The following is a 26,608-nucleotide window of genomic DNA, read 5'->3' as shown; positions in this document are numbered from 1 at the left end:
GAACATTGAAAATTTTAATGTTATCTTAATTTTGATTTATGAAATAATAAATATTTGACTAAAATCTCTAGATCATTTATCATTAATCGAGTGTCTCAATGATCATAGGCATTTGTATATTTTTTATCCTTGTTAGACTTTTACACAGTTGTAGAGACTGTTGTTGTCTTAATTCAACTAAGTATTTCATTTGTTTCCAAAGAAAATTAGTGACACTGGTTGAAAATGAATTTAAAATAGAGAAATGGCTTACATAGCAAATTGTCAAAATGCTTTAAAAATACATGATAAAGTTGTAAAATTAACCTATGAACTTATGGTTGCACATACCATATTAACTATTATGCTTTTCTATAGACAGATTGTAATAGATTATAAATTTTGCTAAACTGAAGGGCATAGCATTAATTAGTTGAAAGTTAATTAGAAATTAAAATTTGTAAAGAGTCTATAAAAGTGAGAGAATATCAAGACAAGCATAAAACAAGCAAACAAACAAAGAAGACATTAGTCTATAGTAGTATCTACTGGCTGAAATAATGTAAGCAAGAGTAACTAGAAATATTATGTATTTGGCCTTGCCCTCAAAATTTTTCCCCAAGAATTATTTAATCCTCTTGATGTCATTTACAAATAAGTCTGGTTTGCTCTTGGTCTAGAACATATAACTTCCTTTTTTTTTTTTTTTCCCCCCCAATACTGGAGTGATATACTGATACACTCTCATGGACTTCTGAGACTGGATGTGCAAATATATTGTTAGATTTCACTTATTCATGTTATATTCTTCAGTTGTGAATTGACTTACTTTTATTGGGAGGGTATTTAAATCCTCTGAGAGAATCTTCAACATTTTAATTTATATTTTTAAGCAGATGTTTATTAAATTTGTGTTGTAATTTTAACACAAATAATTTGTTGCATTCTTTCTCCCCTACACCTGTTTGCATTGCCTCTGATGGATAGATCAAAATCCTGATGGTAAGTGAAAAGATAATTTAGAACAAAATGAATTTCAGATTTGAAGTTTGGTCAGTGAATTGAATTGGGATTATACCATGAATGCACTCTTTTTATAGACTGTTATTCTAACTATAGAAATCTCTTTAGGATGTTTCAGTGCCTTCATCTGTCTATGGAGAGGATCATGAATGTTTCCTCTCATAGAGACTTCTCATTCATTATTAGTTGTTTCAGAGTCATGAGAAAGAATGAAGCTCCGTGATTTTTTTGGGAATAAAAAAATCTGAAGTGTCATTAATTATTTATTTCCATAAGTTATTGGTAGTTTACTTATATGCTCTGTCTTATTTTACTTAAAAAAAGAATAAGGAGAAAAGGTGTTTATCACTGAATTCTAATTGTTTTCATTTTCTTTCTTTCTATCTTTTTTTTTTTAATTGACTGAGAGCTGGGGTAAAGTGCTCAAAAATTAAGTAGGGTATAGGGAAAGGATAGGCCATACTAGTCTTCTTGATCATACTAGTGACTTTGGTGTTTATTCTGTGACCAAAGGTCAGCCATTCAATGGTTTTAAGTAGGTCATGAAGTGCACGGATGTGCTTTTGGTTTGGGTATGACAGGAACAGGTTTGTATTCTGAAAAAATCACTCTAACTGCAATGTGAAGCACTGGTTGAAGGAAAGCCAAATAGCCTGTCAGAAGGTCAGCTGGAGGTTTTTGCAGTGGAGTTGAGTAGGGGCATTGGAGATGGGTCAGAGACCTATTTAGGTTTTAGCTCATTTGCAATGAGCACATCTATTACATAGATCTTAAGGTATGAGTACCATCTCTAGTAAAAGGGATCAAGGTTCTTGGGAAAAGGCTGTTTCTAGGTCTGGAGAAGGGAAAATAAGAGAGCTTGTCCTATATTGTTGGGTCAGAAAGCAAAGGCGTGGTTAAGAAATGATAATATTGCATTAAAATGATTCAGGGGTGCCTGGGTGGCTCACTTGGTTAAGAGTGTGACTATTGGTTTCTGCTCAGGTCATGATCTCGCAGTTTGTGAGTTCGAGCCTTGTGTACAGCCTGTGTTGACAGCTCAGAACCTGGAGCCTGCTTCAGATTCTGTGTCTCCCTCTCTCTGCCCCTCCCCTGCTCATGCTCTGTCTGTCTCTCTCTCAAGAATAAATATTAAAGAAAATTAGGAAGGAAGGAAGGAGCAAGCCCACAAGGGTGCTTGGGTGGCTTGGTCAGTTAAGCATCCTGCTCTTGATTTTGGCTCAAGTCATGATGTCAGCGTTCTGAAACTGAGCCCTGCATCAGGCTCCACACTGAGCATGGAGTCTGCCTAAGATTCTCTCTCTTCCTCTACCCCTACCCTCATTCACACATTCTTTCTCAGAAAGAAAGAAAGAAAGAAAGAAAGAAAGAAAGAAAGAAAGAAAGAAAATGAAAGGGAGTGAGGAAGGAAAGGGCCCAGAAAGAATGAAAGAAAGAAAGAAAGAAAGAAAGAAAAGAAAAGAAAAGAAAAGAAAAGAAAAGAAAAAGAAAAGAAAAGAAAAGAAAAGAAAAAAGAAAAGAAAGGAAAAGAAAGGGAATGAGGAAGGAAGGGACCCATAGAGTAAGTATTCATGGTGTTCTGATCAGAAAGAGCTGATTCTTAACTGACTGAGCCACTCAGGTCCCCCACTGTGGGACTATTTCTTATCTTGTTTACAATTTGTGGAACAGTGTCATCAGGTATGACCCCTTAAACTTGCCTGGGTCAATGTTGATTGTTACCTATTTTGTTTTCCCCAAATCCTTTATTTATGATTCTGCTGTAATACCTATCATAATATGAATTTCATTAAGTTTGTTCTTTAGGTTTCCCTAAGATTTTGGGTTGAGAGCAGAGTTAAGTACTCATCTTTCAATTGTGCCATATCAGGGAAGATGACAGGCATTCTAAAAGTATATTCAACTTTGATTATCTCAGTGGTTTATCTCTGTTTATTATATATTTTAAGATAAATATTAGATAACAATATTAATTAGTAATAAATAAAATCCTTAAAAAATAATGGCAGTAATTTACTCGTACAGTTTTGGTGATGCCAACAACCTTAGTTGTATTGTATCTGAGAGATGAAAATATATTTATATCAGAAATATTTTACTAGCTGTAAGTGTTTAGCTTAATAACATGAAATATGCTTTTTAAATTACAATTTGGGTTTTAAAAACAACCTCTTATTAATAATGAATATTTACATTTTACTTGGCAAGATTGTATCTGGCTGGTGAGATTTTATACTAACTTTTGTAAAGTACCATATTATGATTTAAATGATTGATTTTAATTTTAAAAAATATTAGTAAAGTTTATTGTTGAGGGGAATTTACTCCCTCTTCCTGTAAATTCAGCCCAACCATGAGAAAAAAATTATAATATATGAAAATTTTAGTATTTCGATACAAAGCTAATAATCTCTTATGAAATATTTTTAAATTATAATGAAGCTTTAGGGGGTTGAAATACCCAGCTTCACCTGGTTGGTCAGATTGAATAATATGTTGCTACTTAGATCTTAACTTACATGCAAGGCTTCAGATTTCAAAGACTGGTCCATTTTATTGGCCTCGTCTGTTCAGGTTCTTTGCAGATAAGCAGTCCTGCTTTTTACATGTGGAAAAAGAGAAGCAAACGAGGTTTTATGTTGTCCCATAAGAGTAAGTCTCCATTATGTCTGCATTAAAGTTACATGACATGGGCAGTGTAAAACATGATTGCAGATGGGGCACAGTACATAGCCAGACATAACAGGAAGGGATCAAGGAAGTTCTGGCTTCCAGACATTGCTACTGCTTTGGGGTTCCTTGTTTTCAATATGAAATGACTCTAGCAGGCCCCTGGAAAGAGTTCTGAAGACATTATATAGATGTGTAATATATATAGTTATTCTACTCTGATATATATGTTCTTTTTTCCTTTTTTTCTTTTTTTTCAAAGCACATTTTGGCTTCCCTCTCGATAGTGATACTGGGCTGTTGGGTGTGCCAGGTGTAATTAGAATTCTCTTCCTGGAGAAATTGTTCTGTCAAGAGTGGTTTTGATGTGAATTTTCTCTCCAAGTGTTAAATAATTTTGTGATTAATTGTACCAGAGTAGTTGCGACTATCCATTTCCTGTGTTAGGCTAGAAAGGGAAATGTCTGAAGGAGAGGTGATTGTATTTGGTAAAAAACTGCAGAACGAAGTCAGTCTGATGAATGAGTAGGCCAATATTTGAGTATTATAAATGACCAAACTTTTATTTTCTCTCAGCATAACACTCAGAGAGTTGAATAAGCCAGATTCAGAGACTGTTTTGTCAATTACATAGAGAATGTATCAGGGATGGTAGGCAAATTTAAGACCAGTTAGACTCTTTCAACTAAGTTGAAAGCTATTCTGTGAGCAAATTTGAAAAGTCTTTAAATGCATGTAATTCTTTCCTTCCTTTTTATAGGTAGGTACATACATGCGTGCATTCACGCACACCTCTATGTATTTCTAGCTTTGGGTTCTCAGATGCACTCACAGCCTGAAGAGTAAATTGGTATCAAATTTACATCTCAGGTTTCTCAAGAAAATGTAAATCTCAGTTGAAATGTACCTCTTATAAACCCTACATCTAAATACTGAAGGTTGTATTTTAAAAGATTAGGGTTTTAATTTGATGGGAAGTAATGTAAAATACTGGTATTGTAATTTCTCTTTTGAAAGATATGGTTTCTTTAAATTGGTTTCTAAAGGATTTCATATTCTTTTTTCTCCCCAGTGGTGAAACTTTTCAGGTTGCCAGCATTTAAAAAATAGCCATAATCATTTTATTAAGTATAAGTGTCATCATTTTTCAAAATAATGCTTTCCAAATGTCCTATGAAACAGGTTTACAATTTCTGGAGAGAAAAGAAATTCTGGAGGTTTCTACAAATCTTAGCAACTGTAGACCATTGCCCTCGTGTGTGATATTGTCATTAACTGACCTACCTGAGTTGTGAATTGAGTTATAATGTATTTCCCTTCTTGGGTTCATTAGTGCTTACAATCCATTTGTTTAAATTTCTGAAAACATATATATACCACCGATTTCTTTAGCTCTGGGTTTTTGGAGATTTAGGGTAATAATCTTCAAATATATAGATTTAGTAGCAGAAGGCCAGTGTTATTGATCATGATTAAATATTTTTTAGCCACAAACTCAAGCAAATTCAAGTACATATGTGATCCAGGTGAAGGAGAGCCACAGTTTTAGTAGTACGGTTTTAGAAGAACATTTACAGCCACATTTTGTTTGAACTGTTAGCTCAGGCTTTGGTTGAAAGTATAAAGAAAGTAGCTTCTCTTCATGCATGTGCAGAGTTATCAAAAGAGGAAGGAATTTTTTCCATTACTATATTCATTAAAAATGAAGGAAATGGAAACAGGTTCGTTTCCTTGTTCTTTCCAGGCTGCATCTGTTAATTGAGGCTGTAATTTATATATGGTAGAGGAAAGATTAGTAGGTATATTTCCATAATTTGGGGATATATGGAATATATGAAGTTGGAAAAATAATGCTTTGCAGTATTTTTTATGGTGATATTGATAGTTGTGGTTTGAGCAGTAGCTTAGATCATGTTACCATAATATTTTGAGTCAAAACATTTCATCATTGTAAAGTACAAATACACATGCCTCTTAAACCTCACAGAATGTCAGGAAATAATGCCTTGGGACTTTTCTTAAGAGACACTGGTTATAATTTGCATCTAGGACTAGGAGAAGTGAATTTAACATCTGTTGGTTATGAGCAAAAAATGAGCTACGTAAAATTTAATGGATAATAGATTATGTTGAAGAGAATCACAAATATGCTTCACATGCTCTGAAAAAGTATTTAATTGACCTCATATATCAGTATGCCTGCCAGTGTTGATGATCTCTTACTGTCTTTGTAAATAAGTAGTGCTGGAAAGTGTGTCCCAGCTTGGATGTTGGGTAAGCCCCATGGCTCCAATTGGCATTAACAGAATATATTGCTAATTCTAGGAATCCTGCTTTGGGATCGTGTCCCCAAACTTTAACTCCTTCTGCTTTTTCTGTTTTTAAGCTGATCACGGACTCTACTATGAAGAAATAAAGGAATAAGTGTGTGGATACATCAAGTAGAGTGGAACATATTAGGTTTTTCATTTTTCTATAGCAATATACTAAAATAGAGGTTTTTGTGTATTACTTTTTATCTTATCCAATCAAAGGTAGAATCCTAGACTAAAAGGAGAGAAAAAAAAGTTGTTGAATTGCTTTTCTAGATTTATAAGTAGAGAGCCTAACTTCCTTTGTTTTCAGTTTTATTCTCTGTAAAACTATTGAATGATCTTAAAAACTTTTAATTCTGACATAAAAGTCTTCATTGTTATTTATTCAGTTAGCTATTTCAATATACCTGTAAATGTACTGAAAAAATTCAGTTGAATGACCATGAAATACTTTCAAAATGGGGGCATCTGAGTAGCTCAGTTGGTTAAGCATCTGACTCTTGATCTCCGCTCTGGTCATGATCTCACAGTTTGTGGGATCGAACCCCATGTTGGACTCTGTGATGACAGCACGGAGCCTGCGTGGGCTTCTCTCTTTCCTCCCCCCCCCACCCGCTTTCTTAAAATAAATAAACAAATTTAAATAACTTTCAACATGTCACTTAACAACGATATGTGAATTTAAATGGATTAAGAAAAATTTAATTCATATGAAAGTAATATTCTTAATATTAATGTGTAAAATGACATGAGCTTCAGTTGAACTTTAGTAGAGCAAATTCTACTTCCATGCTTATAATTTATTGTAGATTTTATATTATAATCTGCATGTTCAGTAAGTTAAAAAAGCTAAAGATTAAAAAATTTTGGTGGTGGAGAAAGTATTAGATAAGGTCATATAACTCTTCCTGATACAAATTTCACATATGTATTTGCTTACGTCAGCTGATAGTTACTTACTATCAGCTGATAGCCCAAAGGATTGAGGCTAGAGCTTTGAAGTTCGTAGTTTAAAGACAGTTCAGTAGTTGAATATAAAACTATACACACTGTTTTGAATAGTGCTCAACTGTGATGATTTTTTAAAATATGTTCTTAAAGGCAGACTTCATGCCTATATTCTTTTTTGGGATTTTATTTTTGCGTGACCTTTTTGACAATAAAATAAAAATATGAATTATGATAAAACTTTGCAGTTTTTTCAGTTATGCTAAACAAAATGTACAGGCAGCAAACTTTTAAACTAAGATATATATTGCTACTCAAACTAGTAGTATTACAAATTTTTTTGGTTAAATTATCTGTTAAATGTATGAATCTACATTTCTCTCTTTTTATTTCAGGCATTCCTCGGGTTATCCAATGTAAATTTAGACTTCCTCTGAAACTAATCTGTCTACCAGGTCAGCCTTCAAAAACTGCAAGCCACAAACTAACTATTGATACCAACAAATCTCCAGTCAGTCTTCTCAGTCTCTTTCCAGGTAGGACTTTTGAAGTAACATGCCTGTACCATCAGAAATGTTAAGAATTCAGAATGGAATCCTTCATCAACAGGTAATGATGGGGTAATTATCAGATAATTGTTAAGTCAGAATATAAAAATGCCTCAAGGATTTTTCTCTCTTGTTTGCCTGTTCAAAGGCAAATAGCTTATATCAACAAGGTAATAAGGTGTACCTTTTAAGTTTGATTAAAATTATTATAATCATTATTTTGCTTTCAGTATTCAGAAATGAAAACATCAAATATTTCTTTTTAGACTGTGGAATTTTTTGGCTTGGAGTGTAAATATTTATTATTCATCTTTATTGTAGGCTTTTGGCTATGTACCTTTTAAAAGTATATTCTTATGCCCCAAAAGTAATCCCATAAGTAGATTCTCTTTGTGGTTTTGCTTTCTCTAGCAGCTGGAGGGGACGATTGTTCATCCGCTGGCTCTGATCCTTTAGAAAGGGCTCCATATATAAAGCTTGGATATCACAGTGAATTTGGGGTAATTTGTGAAGGTGTGACTTTCTCCAGGTGTCAATATTTCTTTCTGAGTAGCTCAGAAAAGAGAGAGGTGTTGATTGGGTAAAATATCTTTAGTAACCAGAGTTTCTAAGGTGTAGCATCTATTAGCTTTCCTGGTAATGGGGTGGAATTAAAAAAAAAAAAATTCTGGGAATTAAATCAGCCTTTTAAAATCCCTCATTAAAGGTTGGCACTGTTGACTACAATATGAATCCTCACCTTTGCATTAGTGGCTAGGATTTAGAATACAAAGAGTATTTTCCACAAGGTTTAGAAATTTATGGTAAGTCAACTTTTGCGTTATTAACACTTAAAGTGCTTAAAATTTATTTTTCATTAATTTAAAGTGTTTAAAAGGCTTTATTTATATCTAATCAATGAAAACTCTGCAAATTAAATACTTTTTATTACAATTAATCTGTTCTTCAGTTTGAATTGTGTTTGGAGATATATATATGTGACACATTGTTAGCAAATAGTTGTGAACTATTTGGTTTCTTTCTCCTTTTCTTTCCTTTCTCTTTCTTCTTAGTCAATTTTCCTATAACATATTTGGGTTATAGGAAAAGACAGGAAGAGTACTATCCTTACAACACTTAATACAAATGTATTAGTTCTTTGAGTCTCCTTTACTGTCCTGGTAATATAGTTGGAAATTACATGTTGCACACTGAATTTAAAAACTGTTTAAGACCCTGGCTTCTGATTATGATCTTTTCTGCAGATGGATGAAAACTCACAGAGATTAAATAAAAGGGATGCTTTTAACCAGAGAGGTAATCTCTGTAAGATATGAATTAGGCAAGAAGAACTAAGGAAAGCTTAGATAACTCATCCATTTTCCTCCTGATATGGGGCTCAATTGTTTTTGTGTCATGGGTTATCTTAGGCTTATCAGCATATATTTGCTTCTTAGTCACTTTAGAAATGGGATTCAATGACAAACTTAAAAATTTCACCAAAGATCCAATGTATTTGAAATAGCATGTTCTCTTTTGGAGTTCTTGGATGTGTGTTCATATTGACCATGATGAAATCCTGTAATTATTTAAAATAAGTAATCTTGGTACTTTTCCACTTTTTACTTCTTAAGAGTGCTTTTCACATTTGTTTTATAAGACTTTTATATGTTAGTGTCAGATAAAATTGTAATTGCAAATTTGTTTTTTAACTAAAGTAAACAGAATTAATGAGCTTCATAGAGAAGAAATAAAACTAGCTTTAATATACATCTCTCCCTATTTGTTTATTTCATTTCTTTGTTTGAACAAATATAGGTATATTTAAAATAACTTTAATTTTTCTGATTACAAAAAAATGTGAAATTTAGAAATGGACAACTAAAAAGAAGAAAACAAAAATTACTGGTAATTCTATCATCCATCCATGTCTACTTGTGTTTTACTATATTTCCCTAATCTTTATAAAAATATCTTTACTAAGTAAAGTTATTTTTAGTTACCCTCAAAGGATTTTACTTTGGATACTGCTGTGAAGTAAGCATTTTTCTACATAATTAGGTATTTTTATTACATGATTTTAAGGATGGTATAGTATTCTATCATAAATTCATACTATAAAATCATTTGGCCAGCATTATATTTTTGATATACATGTTGTTTTCAATTTATTAATATTATAAATATATTGTAGCAGTACTTCTCCAAATTTATTATTTTTTCTTTGATGAATATCTAAAAGTGGAATTATAGAGTCAAACAAAGGTTAAGAATATTTTTAAAACTTTTGCAATATAATGTCAAACTGACTAAACTATCAGTTAACCCTATCAACAGCACTTTAATGGAGGTATCTAGTAGTACCCCAAATCCTTGCCTTTAGAGAATATTATAATTATAAAAAGCTTTAATATGCTTAAAATCAATGCACAGAAATTGGTTGCATTCCTATACATCAACAGTGAAGCAACAGAAAGAGAAATCAAGGAATCAATCTCATTTATAATTGCACCAAAAAACCATAAAATACTTAGGAATAAATCTAACCAAAGAGGTGAAAAATCTGTACACTGAAAAGTATAGAAAGCTTATGAAAGAAATTGAAGAAGACACACAAAAAAATGAAAAATATTCCATGCTCATGGATAAGAAGAACAAAAATATTATTGAAAAGCAATTTACATATTCAGTACAATCCCTATCAAAATAACACCACTTCACAGAGCTAGAACAAACAGTCCTAAAATTTGTATAGAATCAGAAAAGACACTGAATAGCCAAAGCAATCTTGAAAACAAAGATAACCAAAGCAGGAGACATCGCAATCCCAGACTTTAAGCTGTATTACAAAGCTATAGTAATCAAGACAGTATGGTATTGGCACAGGAACAGACACTCAGATCAATGGAACAGCATAGAGAACCCAGAAGTGGACCCACAAACATATGGCCAACTAATCTTTGACAAAGCAGGACAGAATATGCAATGGAATAAAGACAGTCTCTTCAGCAAGTGGTGCTGGGAAAACTGGACAGTGATGTGCAGAAAAATGAACCTGGACCACTTTCTTACACCATACACAAAAATAAACTCAAAATGGATGAAAGACCTAAATGTAAGACATGAAGCTGTCAAAATCCTGGAGGAGAAAGCAGGCAAAAACCTCTTTGACCTTGGCCACAGCAATTTCTTAATCAACACGTCTCTGGAGGCAAGGGAAACAAAAGCAAAAGTGAACTATTGGGACCTCATCAAAATAAAAAGCTGCTGCACAGTGAAGGAAATAATCAGCAAAACTAAAAGGCAACAGACAGAATGGGAGAAGATATTTGAAACTGACATATCAGATAAAGGGTTATTATCCAAAATCTATGAAGTGCTTATGAAACTCAACACCCAAAAAATAATTAATCCAATGAAAAAATGGGCAAAAGTCATGAACAGACACTTCTCCAAAGAAGATACCCAGATGGCCAAGAGACCCATGAAACAATTCTCAATGTCCTTCATCATCAGGGAAATACAGATCAAAACCCCAATGAGATACCACCTCACACCTGACAGAATGGATAACATTAACAACTCAGGCAACAACAGATTTTGGTGAGCATGTGGAAAAAGAGGAACCCTTTTGCACTGCTGGTAGGAATGTAAACTGGTGCAGCCACTCTGGAAAGCAGTATGGAGGTTCCTCAAAAAATTAAAAATAGAACTACCCTATGACCCAGCAATTGTACCACTAGGTCTTTATCCAAGGGATACAGGTATACTGTTTTGAAGGGACACATGCACCCCAATGCTTATAGCAGCACTATCAACAATAATCAAAGTGTGGAAAGAGCCCAAATGTCCATCAAATGATGAATGGGTAAAGAAGATGTGGTATATATATATATACATACACAATGGAGTATTACTTGACAATCAAAAAGAATGAAATCTTGCCATTTCCAACTATGTGGATATTATGCTAAGCAGAATTAGTCAGAGAAAGACAACTATCATATGACTTCACTCATGTGGGAAACTTTAAGATACAAAACAGATGCATGTAAGGAAAGGGAAGCAAAAATAATATAAAAACAGGGAGGGGGACAAAAACATGAGACTCTTAATTATGGAGAACAAGCAGAGGGTTATTGGAGGGATTGTGGGAAGAAGTATTGGCTAAATGGGTAAGGGGCATTAAAGAATCTACTCCTGAAATCATTATTGTACTATATGTTAACTAACTTGGATGTAAATTAAAAAAATAAAAAGAATTTTTAAAAAGCTTTAATATGCTTAATGGCTATATACTGATACATGTATATATAAATAACTATCTGGGGTGCTTTTAGCTAAGTGTGATTTAAGCACTAAAGATACACATACATATACATATATTTTCTCTTACAAAATGTGAGGTCCAGAAGTAGGCAGTAGAAGCTGGTGTAGTGGATTATGAATGTTATCAGAGACCCAGCTTTTTTCTTTCTTTGCATTGTGCCTTTTCTAGTGTGTTGGCTTGTTCCATGGCAATAAGCTACTTCAGATCAGTCATCATAAGTAATTACAAGGCAGGGGGTAGGGGAAAGAGATAGCTATAGCAACGACTGTAACTTTTATTAGAAAGGTATGTTTCTATAATGTTTTGAGGAAATTTCTACTTAAGTCTCAATAGCCATAATTGTGTCAGATAGCCTATTCTAGCTATTAAGGAGGCTGAGAACTAATACAGATGGATTGGAGGGAAAGGAGGAAATAGATGCTGAATTAGGTAACGTTCAGGGTATGCCATGATACCAGTAATTTTACCCCAAAATTTTACTTAAATGTAAAACAAATAGCAGCCACTGTAATAGTCTTTTTGCTTCTAAAATATATGGCTATCTTTTCTTGTCAATAAATTTATACTTTAATGTTACATAATATTCCCTTGTTTGGAGGTATCATGCATATAGTTTTGTTGTTGTTGTTGTTTTTGGTTTTTTTGTACTTCTCTTTTCTCTTTAGAGAAATTCCTTGAAGACAAATGACTGAGTTAAAAGAGTATGCACATTTGAAAACTTTATTTAAATGCCAGCCTGCCTTCCAGAATAATTGTATCAGGTTATGTGCCCAACATCAGGGTTCATCCTGAGAGTAGTAGCTGGATTTTTGGAAATTTTTGACATAGGTGAAAATGACATCTCTTTTTAAAATTTGCATTTCTAAATTATTATCATAGACATTTTTACATTTTTATTAACTACTTACATTCTTTTTTAATATATAAGGTTTACATTTTTACATAGTAAATTTAATTTTATTAATTGCTTTCTTTATAGTTTCAAGTTTGTTTTTGTGCCTAGAATGGCCTCTAAGATTATAAAACATTTACTTATATTTTCTTTTGGTACATTTTAATATATTCTTTAATTCTCAAACACAACTATAATGTATATTTTTTACATTTTTAATTTTTAAATCTTTTTTTTGATAATTTATTGTCAAGTTAGCTAATATACAGTGTATACAGTATAGTTTTGGCTTTAGGAGTAGATTCTTGGGATTCAGTACTTACATACAGCACCCAGTGCTCATCCCAAGTGCCTTCCTCAATGCCCATCATCCATCTTCTGTACCTTCCCAGCCCTCCCTCTCCCCAGGCAAGCCTCAGTTTGTTCTTTGTATTTAAGAGTCTCTTATGGTTTGCCTCTCTCTCTTTTTGTAACTTATTTTTCCCTTGGCTTCCCCTATGTCTTCCGTTAAGTTTCTCAAATTCTACATATGAGTGAAAATGTATGATATCTGTCTTTCTCTGACTATTTCACCAGCATAATACCCTCTAGTTCCATCCACATTTTTGCAAATGGCAAGATTTCATTCTTCTTCATCACGGAGTAGTATTCTATTGTATATTTATATCACATCTTCTTTATTCATTCATCAATTGATGGACATTTGGGCTCTTTCCATAATTTGTCTATTGTTGATAGTGCTGCTATAAACATTGGGGTACATGTGCCCCTGTGCGTCAGCACTTCTGTATCTTTTGTATAAATTCCTGGTAGTGCTATTGATGGGTTGTAGGGTAATTCTATTTTTAATTTTTTAAGGAATCTCCACACTGTTTTCCAGAGTGGCCTCACTACTTTGTATTCCCACCAACAGTGCAAGAGGGTTCCTCTTTCTCCACATCCTTGCCAACATCTGTTGTTTCCTGAGTTGTTAATTTTAGCCACTTTGACAGGTGTAAGGTGGTATCTCAGAGTGGTTTTGATTTTTATTTCCCTGATAATGAGCGATGTTGAGCATCTTTTCATGTGTCTGTTTGCCATCTGGATACCTTCTTTGGAAAAGTGTCTATTCATGTCTTCTGCCCATTTCTTCACTGGATTATTTATTTTTTGGGTGTTGAGTTTGGTTAAGTTCTTTATAGATTTTTCATACTAACCCTTTATCCAGTATTTTCTTCTGGTACATTTTAATACATTCTTTAATTCTCAAACACAGCTCTAGTGTATGTTTTTTGCTTTAAAAAATAACTTTGTTGGAATATAACTTATGTACATATGTTTGAAGTATACAGTTTGGTAATTTTGCTGTTTGTATATGCTTGTGAAATCTCCACAATTACAGTGCTGAAAATATCCGTCACCCACAAAATTTCCCCTGTCCCCCTTTGTAACCCCTTAGTCCCCATTCTCAGGCAACCACTGGTTTGCTTTCTGTCAGTGTAGATTAGTTTGCATTTTCTGGAATATTACATGATGGAATTATTCAACATGTGCTCTTTTTCATCTACCTCCCCAGTCATTTATCAGATTATGTGAATTGCAAATATTTTCTCCCATTCTGTGGCATGTCTTTTCATTCTTGTAACAGTGTCTTTCGAAGGAGAGTTCTGAATTTTGATAAAGCCCAATTTAAATTTCTCTTTTTATTGTATATTTAGTTTTGAGAGACAGACAAAACACGAGTGGGGGAGGAGCGGGAAGAGAGGGAGACACAGAATCTGAAGCAAGCTGCAGGCTCTGAGCTATCAGCATCTAGCCTGATGCAGAGCTCATACTCATGAACCATGAGATCATGACCTGAGCCAAAGTCGGATGCTTAACCAACTGTAAATTTCTTTCTTTTATAAATTGTGATTTTGATGTTATATCCAAGATATCTTTGCCTAACTGAAGTTTACAAAGTTTTTCTTCTATGTTTTTGTCTAGGAGTTTTCTAGTTTTACATTTTACATTTAGGTCTCTTTTTCATTTTGAGTTGATATTTACGTATGATGTGAGAATTTTATGAATAAAATTCTTATTTTTATATATGAGCATCTAATGTTCAGCACTGCTTTTGAAAGGACTATCCTTTTTCACTGGATCATCTTTGCAGCTTTGCTGAAAATCACCTGACTGTGTATCACAGGGCTGTATAAGTCACCTGAAAAAATACATATATGCTTCTGCTCTCTTCAGTTTATTCCACTGATCTGTTTGTCTTTGCCCACCAGTATTGCTATATACCAAAGGCATAGTGTCTTAATTATGATTAAGATTATTATTATAAGTCTTATATAGTCTTATAAATTATAAGACTATAATTTCCCCAACCTCATTCTTCTTTTTTCAGAGTTGCTTGGATATTCTAGATCCTTTGCATTTTCATATGAAGTGTAGAATCAGTTTGTCAAGTTAAAAATAAATGCCTGCTGGGATTTTGATTGGAATTGGGATTGCATTAAACACATTGATCAATTTGGAGAGAAACAACATCTTAACAATATTGAATGTGGTATAATTTGCTCTACTTATCCTAGTTTTTTAAGTTGAAAGTAGAGACTGCCATTTATTTAGGCCTTGTTTCAATTCTCAGTGAGAATTTGTCATTTTTAATGTACAGGTCTTACAAATCTTTTGTCAGATTTATCCCCAAGTATTTAGTTTATTTTGATGCTATTGCAAATTATATTGTTTCATTTCAATTTCTAATAGTGCCTTTTTATTATAGGCATATCTTGTTTTATTGTGCTTTTGTAGATAGTGTGTTTTTTACAAATTGAAAGTTTGTGGGTCACCCAAGTCTGTTGGTGCCATTTTTCCGACAGGATTTGCTCACTTCATGTCTCTGTGTCACATTTTGATGATTCACAATTTTTATTATTATTATATTTGTTATAATCTGTGATCAATGTCACTATTGTAATTGTTTTGGGTCATCATGAACCACACCTATTAGAGATGGCAAGCTTCTTTGATAAATGTGTGTGTTCTGACTGCTCCACTGGTCATTCCTCTCTCTCTCTCTCTCTCTCTCTCTCTCTCTCTCTCTCTCTCTGCCTCTGCCTCTCTGTCTCTTTCCTCAGGCCTATCCATTGTCAGAGTCGCAAAAATATTGAAATTAGGCTACTTAATAATCCTACAATGGCCTCTACGTGGTCAAGTGAAAGAAGGAGTCACACATCTCTACTTAATTTTTTAAAAACTTTTCTTAATGTTTATTTATTTTTGAGAGAGAGAGAGAGTGAGCATGAGCAGTGGAGGGGCAGAGAGAGAGAGGGAGACACAGAATCTGAAGCAGGGCTGTTAGCACAGAGCCCAATGCGGGGCTTGAAACCATGAACCATGAGATCATGACCTGAGCTGAAGTTAGTTGCTTAATCGACTGAGCCACCCAGGCGCCCCTCACACATCTCTACTTTAAACCAAAAATTAGAAATGATTAAGCTTAGGGAGGAAGGCATGTCACAAAAGCAGAGATAGGCCAAGAGCTAGGCCTCTTATATTAAATGGTTAGCCAAGTTGTGTATGCCGAGGAAAAGCTCTTGAAAGTCTACTTTAGTGAACAGATGAACAATAAGAAAGCAAAACAGCTTTACTGCTGATATGGAGAAAAACCAGCTACAACAGTCCCTTAAGCCAAAGCTTAGTCTGGAGCAATGTTCTAACCCTCTTCAGTTCTGTGAAGGCTGAGAAAGTGAGGAAACTGCAAAAGAAAAGTTTGAGTTAGCAGAGGCTGGTTCATGAGGTTTAAGAAAAGTCATCTGCATAACATAAATGTGCAAAGTGGAAGCAACAAGACGTGATGTAGAGGCTACAGCAAGTTTTCCAGAAGATTTAGCTAAGATACTTAATGAAGGCAGTTATACTAAACAACAAATTTTCAGTGTAGATGAAACAGCCTTATATTGGAAGAACATGCCAGCTACAACTTTTATAGCTAGAGAGGAGAAGTCAGTGCCTGGTTCCAAGGCTTCAAAGGACAGGTTGACTCTCCTGTTAGGGTCTAATGCACCTAGTGATTAAGTTGAATCCAGTGTTCACTGTTCTAAAAATTCTAGGACCCATAAGAATTATGCTGAATTTACTCTGCCTGTGCTCTATGCACAGAAGAACAAAGTCTGGATTATAGCATATCTGTTTATATCCTGGTTAACTTAATATATTAAGCTCACTTTTGAGAACTACTGCTTAGAGAAAAATTCCTTTCAAAATATTACTGCTCATTGACAGTCCACCTGGTCACCCAAGAGTTCTGATGGAGGTGTACCATGAGATTAATGTTGTTTTTATGTCTGCTGACACAATACCCATTCTCCATCCCATAGATCAAGGAATCATTTTGACTTTCAAGTCTTTTTAAAAATTTTTTTCAAGTCTTTAAAAAATTTTTTTAAGGCTATAGCTTTCTTGAAGAGTGATTTCTCTGATGATTCTGGGAAAAGTAAATTGAAAACCTTCAGAAAAGGATTCACCATTCTAGAACTTTTATGATTCATGAGTAGAGGTCAAGTTGTCAGCATCAACAGGATGATTTGGAAGCGTTTAAGTCTTCAGTGGAGGCAGTAACTATAGATGTGGTGGAAACAAGCAAGAGCACTAGAAGTGGAGCCAGAAGACAGGACTGAATTACTGCAATCTCATGATAAAGGGATAATAAGGAGGTGCTTCTTACTGATGAGCAAAGAAAGTGGTTTCTTGAGATGGACTCGACTTCTGGTGAAGATGCTGTGAAGATTGTTGAAATGACAGCAAAGGACTTAGAATATTACACAAATGTAGTTGATAAAGCAATGGGAGGGTTTGAGAGACTTGACTCCAGTTGTGAAAGAAGTTCCACTTTGGGTAAAATTCTATCAAGTGACATCACACACTACAAAGAAATCTTTTGTGAAAGGATGTGACAGACTTAATTCTTGTCTTATTTTAAGAAATTGTCACAGCTATCCAAACCTTTGGCAACCTCCACCCTGCTAAGTCTGCAGCCATCAACACTGAGGTGAGACCCTCTACCACCAAAGTCACAAGTTGCTAAATGCTCAGATGATGGTTAGCGTTCTTTGCAATAAACTATTTTTTAATTAAGGTATGTACATTGTATTTAAGAAAAAATTTTTTTTAATGTTTATTCATTTTTGAGACAGAGAAAGAGAGATAGAGCACAAACAGGGGAGGGGCTAGAGGGAGAGGGAGACACAGAATCTGAAGCAGGCTCCAAGCTCTGAGCTGTCAGCACAGAGCCTGAAACGGGGCTCGAACCCACGAACCATGAGATCATGACTTGAGCGGAAGTCGGACACTCAACCAACTGAGCCACCCAGGCGTCCCTGTACATTGTGTTTGTAGACATAATGTTATTGAACAATTAATAGCCTATAGTTTAGGATAAATGTAACTTTTGTATGCACTGGGAAACCAAATAATTCATTTGACACGCTTTGTTGCAACAGTCACTTGATTACAGTGACTGTAAACAAACCCATAGTATCTGTGAGGTATGCCTGTACATAGAAATATAATTGGTTTTAGTATATCAATCTTGTGTCATGCAACAGTGTTAAACTACTTACTGGTTCTACTAGGCTTTTTGTATATTTATTCAGATTTTTTGCATAAGGATTATGTCATCTGCAGATGAAGACCATTTTACTTCTTCCTTTCCAATCTAGAGATTGTTTGTTTCCTGCTTGCTTTTTACTTTTCCCAGACCTCTGGGATGATGTTGAATAGACATTGCAAGAGTAAATGTTCACGCTTTCACCATTAAGTATGTTTTAGCTGTAGGTATTCTGTAGATGTCCTATACCATTTGAGGAAGTTCCCTTCTATACCAAGTTTGCTGAGAGTTTGTTTTCAAATGTAAAGAATTTTTTTTAAGTTTGTTTATTTTGAGAGAGAGATAGAGAGTGAAGAGAAAGAATGAGTAGGGTACGGGCAGAGAGAGAATTCCAAGCAGGTTCTGTGCTGCTAGCTCAGAGCCCAGTGCAGGACTCAAACCTGCAAACTGTGAGACCATGACCTGAGCCAAGATCAAGAGTCATAGCTCAACCAACTGAGCCACCAAGGCAACCCTGAGAATTTGTTTTATATTAGATTTTTTTCAATGCTTTTTCTATATCAGTTGAGATATTTATGTCATTTTTTTCTTTAGGCTATTTATTGGTGGATTACATTGATACTTTTTTTTTGTTTTTTTAAAAAAAGTATAGTTGACACAATGTTACATTAGTTTCAGGTGTACAAGCTAGTGATTTAATAACTCTGTTATATGTTAGCTATGCTCACAAGTATATACACTGATTAATTTGGGGATGTTAGCCTAATTGTGAATTCTTAAGATAAATCACACTCATCATGATATATTATCCTTTCAATTTACTATTGGATTCAATTTACTAACCTTCAGAATTTTTACGTCTGTGTTCATGAGGAGTATTGATCTATCATTTTGTTTATGTATAATTATGTGCCATTAGTATGGAGTTTAGGAAATGAGTTGGGAAATATTTTCTTCTTTTCAGTTTTTTTGAGGATTATGTAGGTTTGGAATTATTTCTTGCTTAAATATTTAGTGGAATTCACTAGAGAAGTTGTCTGGACCTAGAGTTTTCCCTATGGGATAGTTTTTAAACTATAAATTCAATTTCTTCAAAAGATATAGGAATATTCACGTGATCTATTTCTTATTGAGTGAACACTGTTAATTTCACGAAATGTATCAATTTCATCTGAGTTGTTGAGTTCATTGGCATAAGGTTGCTCATAATATTTCTGTGCTATCCTTTTAATGTCTATAGAATCTGTAGAGATGACAACTCACTCATTAATAGTGTTGGCAAATTTTGTCTTTTTTTTCCCCTGATCTGTTGACTAGAAATTTATCTGTCTTATCTTTTTTAAAAAATAGCTTTTGGTTTTATCAGTTGTTTCTTTTTCATTTTCTCTTTTTTGGTTTTCTGTGATTTTCCTTTCTTCCACTTATTTTGGGTTAATTTGCTAAGGAGAGACTATTCGTTTTAAAATATAGTTGGTTAATGCTATAAAATTGTCTCTAAAGTATTTCTTTAATTGCATCCTATGAATTATGAAATGTTGTGTTTCCACTTTCATTCAGTTCCAAACATTTTTAAACTTCGCCATTCATTTGTTTTTTGACCCTAGTGTTATTTAGAATATGGTATATAGTTTCCAAACACTTGTGGAGTTTCCATAGATTGTTTTTGTTATTGAATTGTACTCAGTTTCACTGTGGTAGAAGACATACTTTGTATGATTCAAATCCTTTTAAATTCATTGAGACATAGTTAAAGTCTGCTTTTATAAATGTTAGGTCTTTATGTTTTGCATGTATTTGGAAATAATGGATTTTCTGCCATTATAAGGAGAGATTTTACATAAATGTTAGTTAAAGCTAGTTTTCTGATAGTGTTTTTAAATTTTTTAAAATGTTTATTTTTGAGAGAGAGAGAGAGAGCGAGCGAGCGAGCAGGGGAGGGAAGAGAGACACACACACACAGAATCCGAAGCAGGCTCCAACCGCACAGAGCCCCGAAGCAGGATTCGACCTCACAAACCGTTAAGATCATGACCTGAACCAAAGTCAGACACTTAACGAACTGAGCCACCCAGGCGCCCCTCTGATAGTATTTTTAATCTTCTATGTTACTAATTTTTGTTTATTTGTGTCAATTATTGAGAATAGGGTGATGAAATCTACAGCTGTAACTTGCTTCTCTTTTTGTGCATCTGTCAGTTTTGGTTTCAGTTATATTAAAACTTTGTTTTAGGTGCATAAAAGTTTAGGATTTTGTTATATTCTCTTGATTATAATGAAATGGTTCTTCATTCTTGTTAATATTCTTTAATCTGAAATCTATTTTAATGATAATTAAATAGGTATTCCAACTTTCTCTTGCCTAGTGTTACAAGGGTTTATATATTTTCTTCCTTTACTTTTGTTTACATCTTTATGTTTAAAGTAGGTATCATAGAGGCAGTGTATTGTTGAGTCTTGCCTTTTGTAATCCAATCTGAAAGTATCTGCATTTTGTTAAGTTTATTTATTTATTTTGAGAGAGAGACAAAGAGCTCACAATAGCATGAGCTGGGGAAGGTCAAAGAGAGAGGGGGAGAGAAAATCTCAAGCAGGTTCTGTGCTAATGTGGGGCTTGATCCCTGAACAATGAGATCATGACCTGAGTTGAAACCAAGGATCAGACTCTTATTTGACTAAGCCCTCCAGCACCCTGAAAGTATCTTGTAATGGGGTGTTTGGACCATTTGCTTCTAATGTGATTATTGTTATTGTTGGTTTTTAATCTACCATTTTGATCTTTGTTTATTATTTGCTCCATTTTTTTTGTTTTGTCTTTTTTTGGTATTCTTTGGATTGAGTATATTTTCTGATTCCATTTTATCTCCTTTGTTGTATTATTTACTGTAATACCTACTGTTACTTTAGTCATTTCTTTGAACAATAGTAATTTTTATAGCAATGTCTTGTAGCAGTGTTTCTCAACCTTCTTTTATTATTGTTCCCCCAGAAAGTCTTTTTAGACATTTTTTTCCTAGTCCGCCCCTCCATACATTTTTAATTGAACAGATATCCAGTATTTCTGTTCATATTCTATATGAATATCTCTTTTTATAGATTAAATGAGTAAGATTTTTTGGAGCTCCATGAATTGATATTTGTCCCCTTAGGGGCAAAATTTCTCCACTAAAAATGCATGGATGCCTGATGCAATGTACATCTTTTACTTATCACAATCTATCTTTAAGTGGTATTATAGTACCTCACAGATAGTCTAAGAATCATACACTATTTTACTTCCATTTCTCCCCTTTCAGCCTTTCTGCTATTGTTGACTTATATTTAATATCTACATATTTTACAGCTTGCAGTACATTGTTATAACTTTTGCTTTTTTTTTTTTTTTTTTTAAATGTTTTATTTATTTCTAGGAGAGAGAGAGAGAGCGTGAGCAGGGGAGGGTCAGAGAGAGAGGGAGTCACAGACTGAAACAGGCTCCAGGCTCTGAGCTGGCAGTCAGCACAGAGCCCGACGCGGGGCTCGAACCCACGAACCGCGAGATCATGACCCAAGCGAAAGTCGGACGCTTAACCGACTAAGCCACCCAGGCGCCCCTATAACTTTTGCTTTAAATAGTTGATTATCTTTTAAAGAGATATTAATAGTAAGGATAATAATTTTATGTTTGCTCATGGAATAACCTTTTCCACTGCTCTTCATTCTTTTGTGCAGAACAAAACTTCCATCATTTTCCTTTTTTTTGGAAAATTTTCTTTTAATATTTCTGTTATTGTAGAGATACTGGTGATTTTTTCATCTTTTGTATGCCTGAAAAACTATTTTTCACCTTTTTGAAAGATATTTTCATTGAGTAAAGAATTGTAGGTTGACAATTTCTTTTTCTCAGTGTTTTAAAGATTGCTCCACTGTTTTCTGGCACTGCATTGACGAGACCTATGCTTTTCCTCTGTATGTAGTTTGTCTTTATTTCTTTGGGTGCTTTAAATTTTTTTTCTTTAAACAGTTTAATTTTGGTGTTTCTTGGTATAGTATTTGTTTTGTTTTGTTTTTTCTTTTGCTTGCAGTGTGATAACATTTCTTGATCTTTGTTTTATCATTTTCATCCAAATTGCAAATATTTTGGCCCTTATTTATTCAAGTATTAATTTCTCTCTCCACTCCTTTTTTCTTCTTTATTTTGAGGACTCCAGTTACATGTATATTTCCCATTTGAGGCTGTCCCAACATTCAGTGATACTGTTTTTTTTTTTTTTTTTAATCTTTTTTTCCTTGGGCTTTATTTTGGATAGTTTCTATTGCCCTACATTCAAGGTATTTTCTTCTGCAGTGTGTAATTTGCTTGTAATCCCAGACATTTTATCCCAGACATTGTAGTTGTCATCTGTCAAAATTTCATTTGAGTCTTTTTAAAAAATAAGTCTTTCATGTCTCTATTTAATATAGCATCTTTGGACATATGTAATAATATAACAACTGTTTTTAATATCCTTGTCTACTAATTCTATCATCTGTGTCATTTCTGAGTTAGTAGAGATTGACTTTTCTCCTTGTTATGGATTGTAATTTCTTCTCTTTTTGCATGTCCCACAATTTTTTATTGAAGGACAGAATTTACAAACTTTATCTGGTTGTGTGATTAGTATTTTTGTTTTCCTATAAACATTCTTGAGCTTTTTTCCTGGGACACATTTAAGTTCCTTGAAAAACTTAGATTCTTTAGGTGTTGCTTTTAAGCTTCGCTAGGCAAGATGGGAGCAACATTTATTCTAGGGTAATCGTCAGCTACCACAGAGGCCAAATTTTTCTATGTATTCTGCCTGATGCCTAGTGATGATTTACATTCTGATGAGTGAGAACAGGGGCTATTCCTGGCTCTGTAGGGTTCACAGATTATTCCTTGTAATTGTTTTTTGGATAGTTTTTTCCCTAGCCTCAGGTAGTTTTCCTCACAGATGTGCTGGTTAGTATTTTGCTGAGTCCTCAAAGGGATCTCTGCAGCTCTCTGGAGTTCTCTCTCTGTAGCTCTCTCCACTCTGATACTCTGCCCTGTGAACTTTTAATATTTTAGTATTCCCAAACTCTCAACTCTGCCTTCTCAGTATGGGGAGAATGCTAGATTGCACCTGGGTTTCCCCTCCCTGTGTTGTGTCTTGGAAATTTTCCCTAGGTAGTAAAATGGTGCAATCATAGGGGTCCCTTTGTTTTTTGTTTGTCAGGGATCACTTTAGTTCATTTCCTGATATTCAGTATTTTTGAAAACATTTCATATATTTTGTCCCATTTTTTAGTTGTTGTAGGCAGAAGGGTAAATTTGGCCTTAGTTTCTCAATCTTGACCTGAAGTGAAAGTCTTCAACATTGTAATTTTTATTTGTTTGTTTTTGAGTCAGGATTTAAATGTAGTTTATTTATCGTGGTTTTTGATATGAATTTTTTGGTATCTCTTTTTTCTATAGGTATCAACCTTTTTTTTTATTTAAAAAAATTTTTTAATGTTTATTTATTTTTGAGAGAGACATAGAGACAGCGTGAGCAGGGGAGGGTCAGAGAAGGAGGGAGACACAGAATCTGAAGAAGGCTCCAGGCTCTGAGCTAGCTGTCAACACAGAGCCTGTCGCGGGGCTCGAACCCACGAACCATGAGATCATGACCTGAGCCGAAGTCAGATACTCAACTGACTCAGCCACCCAGGTGCCCCACACTTTGTCTTTTTAATTTGCAGTTGATTTGTTGAAGAGTAACAGATTATTTTTCGTATGAGTTTCCCACGCTGAAATTGCTGATGACATCTCTGTGATGTTTAATATTTTCTCTGTCTACTATATTGCCTGTAAACTGGTAGTTACATTTAGAGGTATTAGAGTCAGGATTGATTATTTTGGCCCTACTGCTTCCATCAGTGGTGGTATATACTCTCAGCAGGGGGTACATATTATCTGTTTGACTCTCTTTCTCTTTCTTTCTTTTTCTTTTTCTTTTTTTTTTTTTTTTTTTTTTGCTATGGTAACAGACATTGATTTCAGTGCTAAGATCCATTAAACTGATCCATTAAATTGAAGTTGAAAAATGATATCTATTTCTTTCAAGCTTTCTTCAATATTTTGCTGGATTATTTCTATAATGAGAACTTTCCCCTTACCTGCTATTGGTTATATGGTATAATTTGAGTAGGATCATCTGGATAAATGTTTGGTTCTTGGTCTTTATTACTGATTTTTAAAATAAGGAGTTGGTTCTCTAGGATCCTCCATTAGTGAGCATTTAGCCTTTTTTTGGTTTGTTTTTATATCAGTATGAACACATACCTTTAAATATTTTTTAAAATTTTATTTAAATCCAAGTTAGTTAACATACTATATCATTAGTAATAATGATTTCAGGAGTAGAATTTAGTAATCTATTACTTACATACAACACCCAGTGCTCATCCCAACAAGTGTCCTCCTTAATACCCATCGCTCATTTAGCCCATTACCCCACCCAGTATTCCTGCAGCAACCCTCAGTAAGAGTGTCTAGTGTCTCGGCTGGATCCCAGTGGGGAGGCGAGAGGCTTGAAACTGCTCAGAGGGACTCGGCCTGAGGGTTTATATTTCAGGTGATATCGATGTGGCATGGGGACCAAGATCTGAAAACGAGGCCTGGCTTGGAATATAGAGCACGGCCCACCTTGGCTACACCTGTGGCACAGGGAGATCGGACCCAAAATATTGAGTTGCAATGCTTGGTTCGAGAAGGGACTGGGACACCGCCATGCCATTTTTCTCCCCACAACCACCAAGGCAGGACCTCAGGGAGCCACCCGTGGGACTGGATGCAGTGGAGGCTAAGACTTGCCTACACCAGCCACTCCCATCCTCACTAGAGAGCTGCTTTTTTTTTTTTTTAACCGGAATCGGGGCAAGACAAACATGGATGCACTGCCGTGATTAATTCTAGATCAATTCTTTGTATTCAGATATATTTTCCCTTGTCTCATTCATAACCTTCCACTCTGTTGGATTGGGCACACTGGTCACTGGTTTGCTTAAACAGTCACATTTAATCCATTCTCTAGAAGCATATTCTACACCTCTACTGCTACCTTTTTACCTCTCTCTCTCTGGAGTAATAAGACTATGTAGTTTCTCTGAGTAATATTATCTTCATTTCTTTCTCCTCGCCTCTAACCATATTCTCCTCTTTCTCTCTCTGAATTAAGCCTCTTAGTCTCTCTGCCTGGTCAGAAGAAAGGAACTTACTTAAACATCATAAAAGCCATCTATGAGAAGCTCTCCGCTCACATCATCCTCAACAAGGAAAAACTGAGAGCTTTCCCCCTGAGATCAGGAACACGACAGGGATGTCCACTCTCACCACTGTTGTTTAACATAGTGCTGGAAGTCCTAGCATCAGCAATTAGAAAGCAAAAGGAAATAAAAGGCATCTGAATTGGCAAAGAAGAAGTCAAATTTTCACTTTTTGCAGACAACGTGATACTCTACGCAGAAAACCCGACAGACTCCACCAGAAGCCTACTAGAACTGATCTGTGAATTCAGTAAAGTTGCAGGATACAAAATCAACATACAGAAATTGGTTGCATTTTTATACAGCAACAATGAAGCAACAGAAAGAGAAATAAAAAAACTGATCCCATTCACAATTGCACAAAAAACCATAAAATACCTAGGAATAAACCTAACCAAAGACATAAGAGCTCTGTATGATGAAAACTATAGAAAACTTATGAAGGAAATTGAAGAAGGGATAAAGAAATGGAAAAACATTCCATGCTTATGGATCGGAAGAATAAATATTGTTAAATGTCATTACTACCCAAAGCAATCTACACATTCAATGCAATCCCAAGCAAAATTGCACCAGCATACTTCTCAAAACTAGAACAAACTATCCTAAAATTTGTATGGAACCACAAAAGACCCCAAATAGCCAAAGCAATATTGAAGAAGAAAACCAAAACAGGAGGCATCACAATCCCAGACTTTAGCCTCTACTACAAAGCTGTAATCATCAAGATAGTATGGTATTGGCACAAAAACAGACACATAGATGGATGGAATAGAACAGAGAACTCAGAATTAGACCCACAAATGTATGGCCTACTAATCTTTGACAAAGCAGGAAAGAATACCCAATGGAAAAAAGACAGCCTCTTTAACAGATGGTGTTGGGAGAACTGGACAGCAACATGCAGAAGAATGAAACTAGATCATTTTCTCACACCATATACAAAAATAAACTCAAAATGGATAAAGGACCTGAATGTGAGACTGGAAACCACCAAAATCCTAGAGGAGAAAGTAGTAAACAACCTCCTTGACCTCAACTGCAACAATTTCTTACTTGACATAT

General features: G+C 34.5%; 1 protein-coding gene across 2 annotated transcripts in view; it reads left to right on the top strand.

Moving 5' to 3' along the window:
* Positions 1-26,608, top strand: part of BBS9 (Bardet-Biedl syndrome 9) — a 454,413-nt gene that overhangs the window by 202,306 nt on the left and 225,499 nt on the right. For both annotated transcript variants that reach the window (XM_039251160.1, XM_039251161.1), the window contains exons 15-16: positions 967-981; positions 7,331-7,471. In XM_039251160.1, coding sequence (XP_039107091.1) covers positions 967-981; positions 7,331-7,471 — 156 coding nt within the window. The remainder of the gene's footprint in view (positions 1-966; positions 982-7,330; positions 7,472-26,608) is intronic.

The sequence above is a fragment of the Hyaena hyaena genome, unplaced genomic scaffold (assembly GCF_003009895.1).
Source record: "Hyaena hyaena isolate Hyena2069 unplaced genomic scaffold, ASM300989v1 scaffold_387, whole genome shotgun sequence".
NCBI lineage: Eukaryota > Metazoa > Chordata > Mammalia > Carnivora > Hyaenidae > Hyaena > Hyaena hyaena.
The sequence above is the reverse complement of the archived record's forward strand: the minus strand, read 5'-3'. Positions and strand labels throughout refer to the sequence as shown.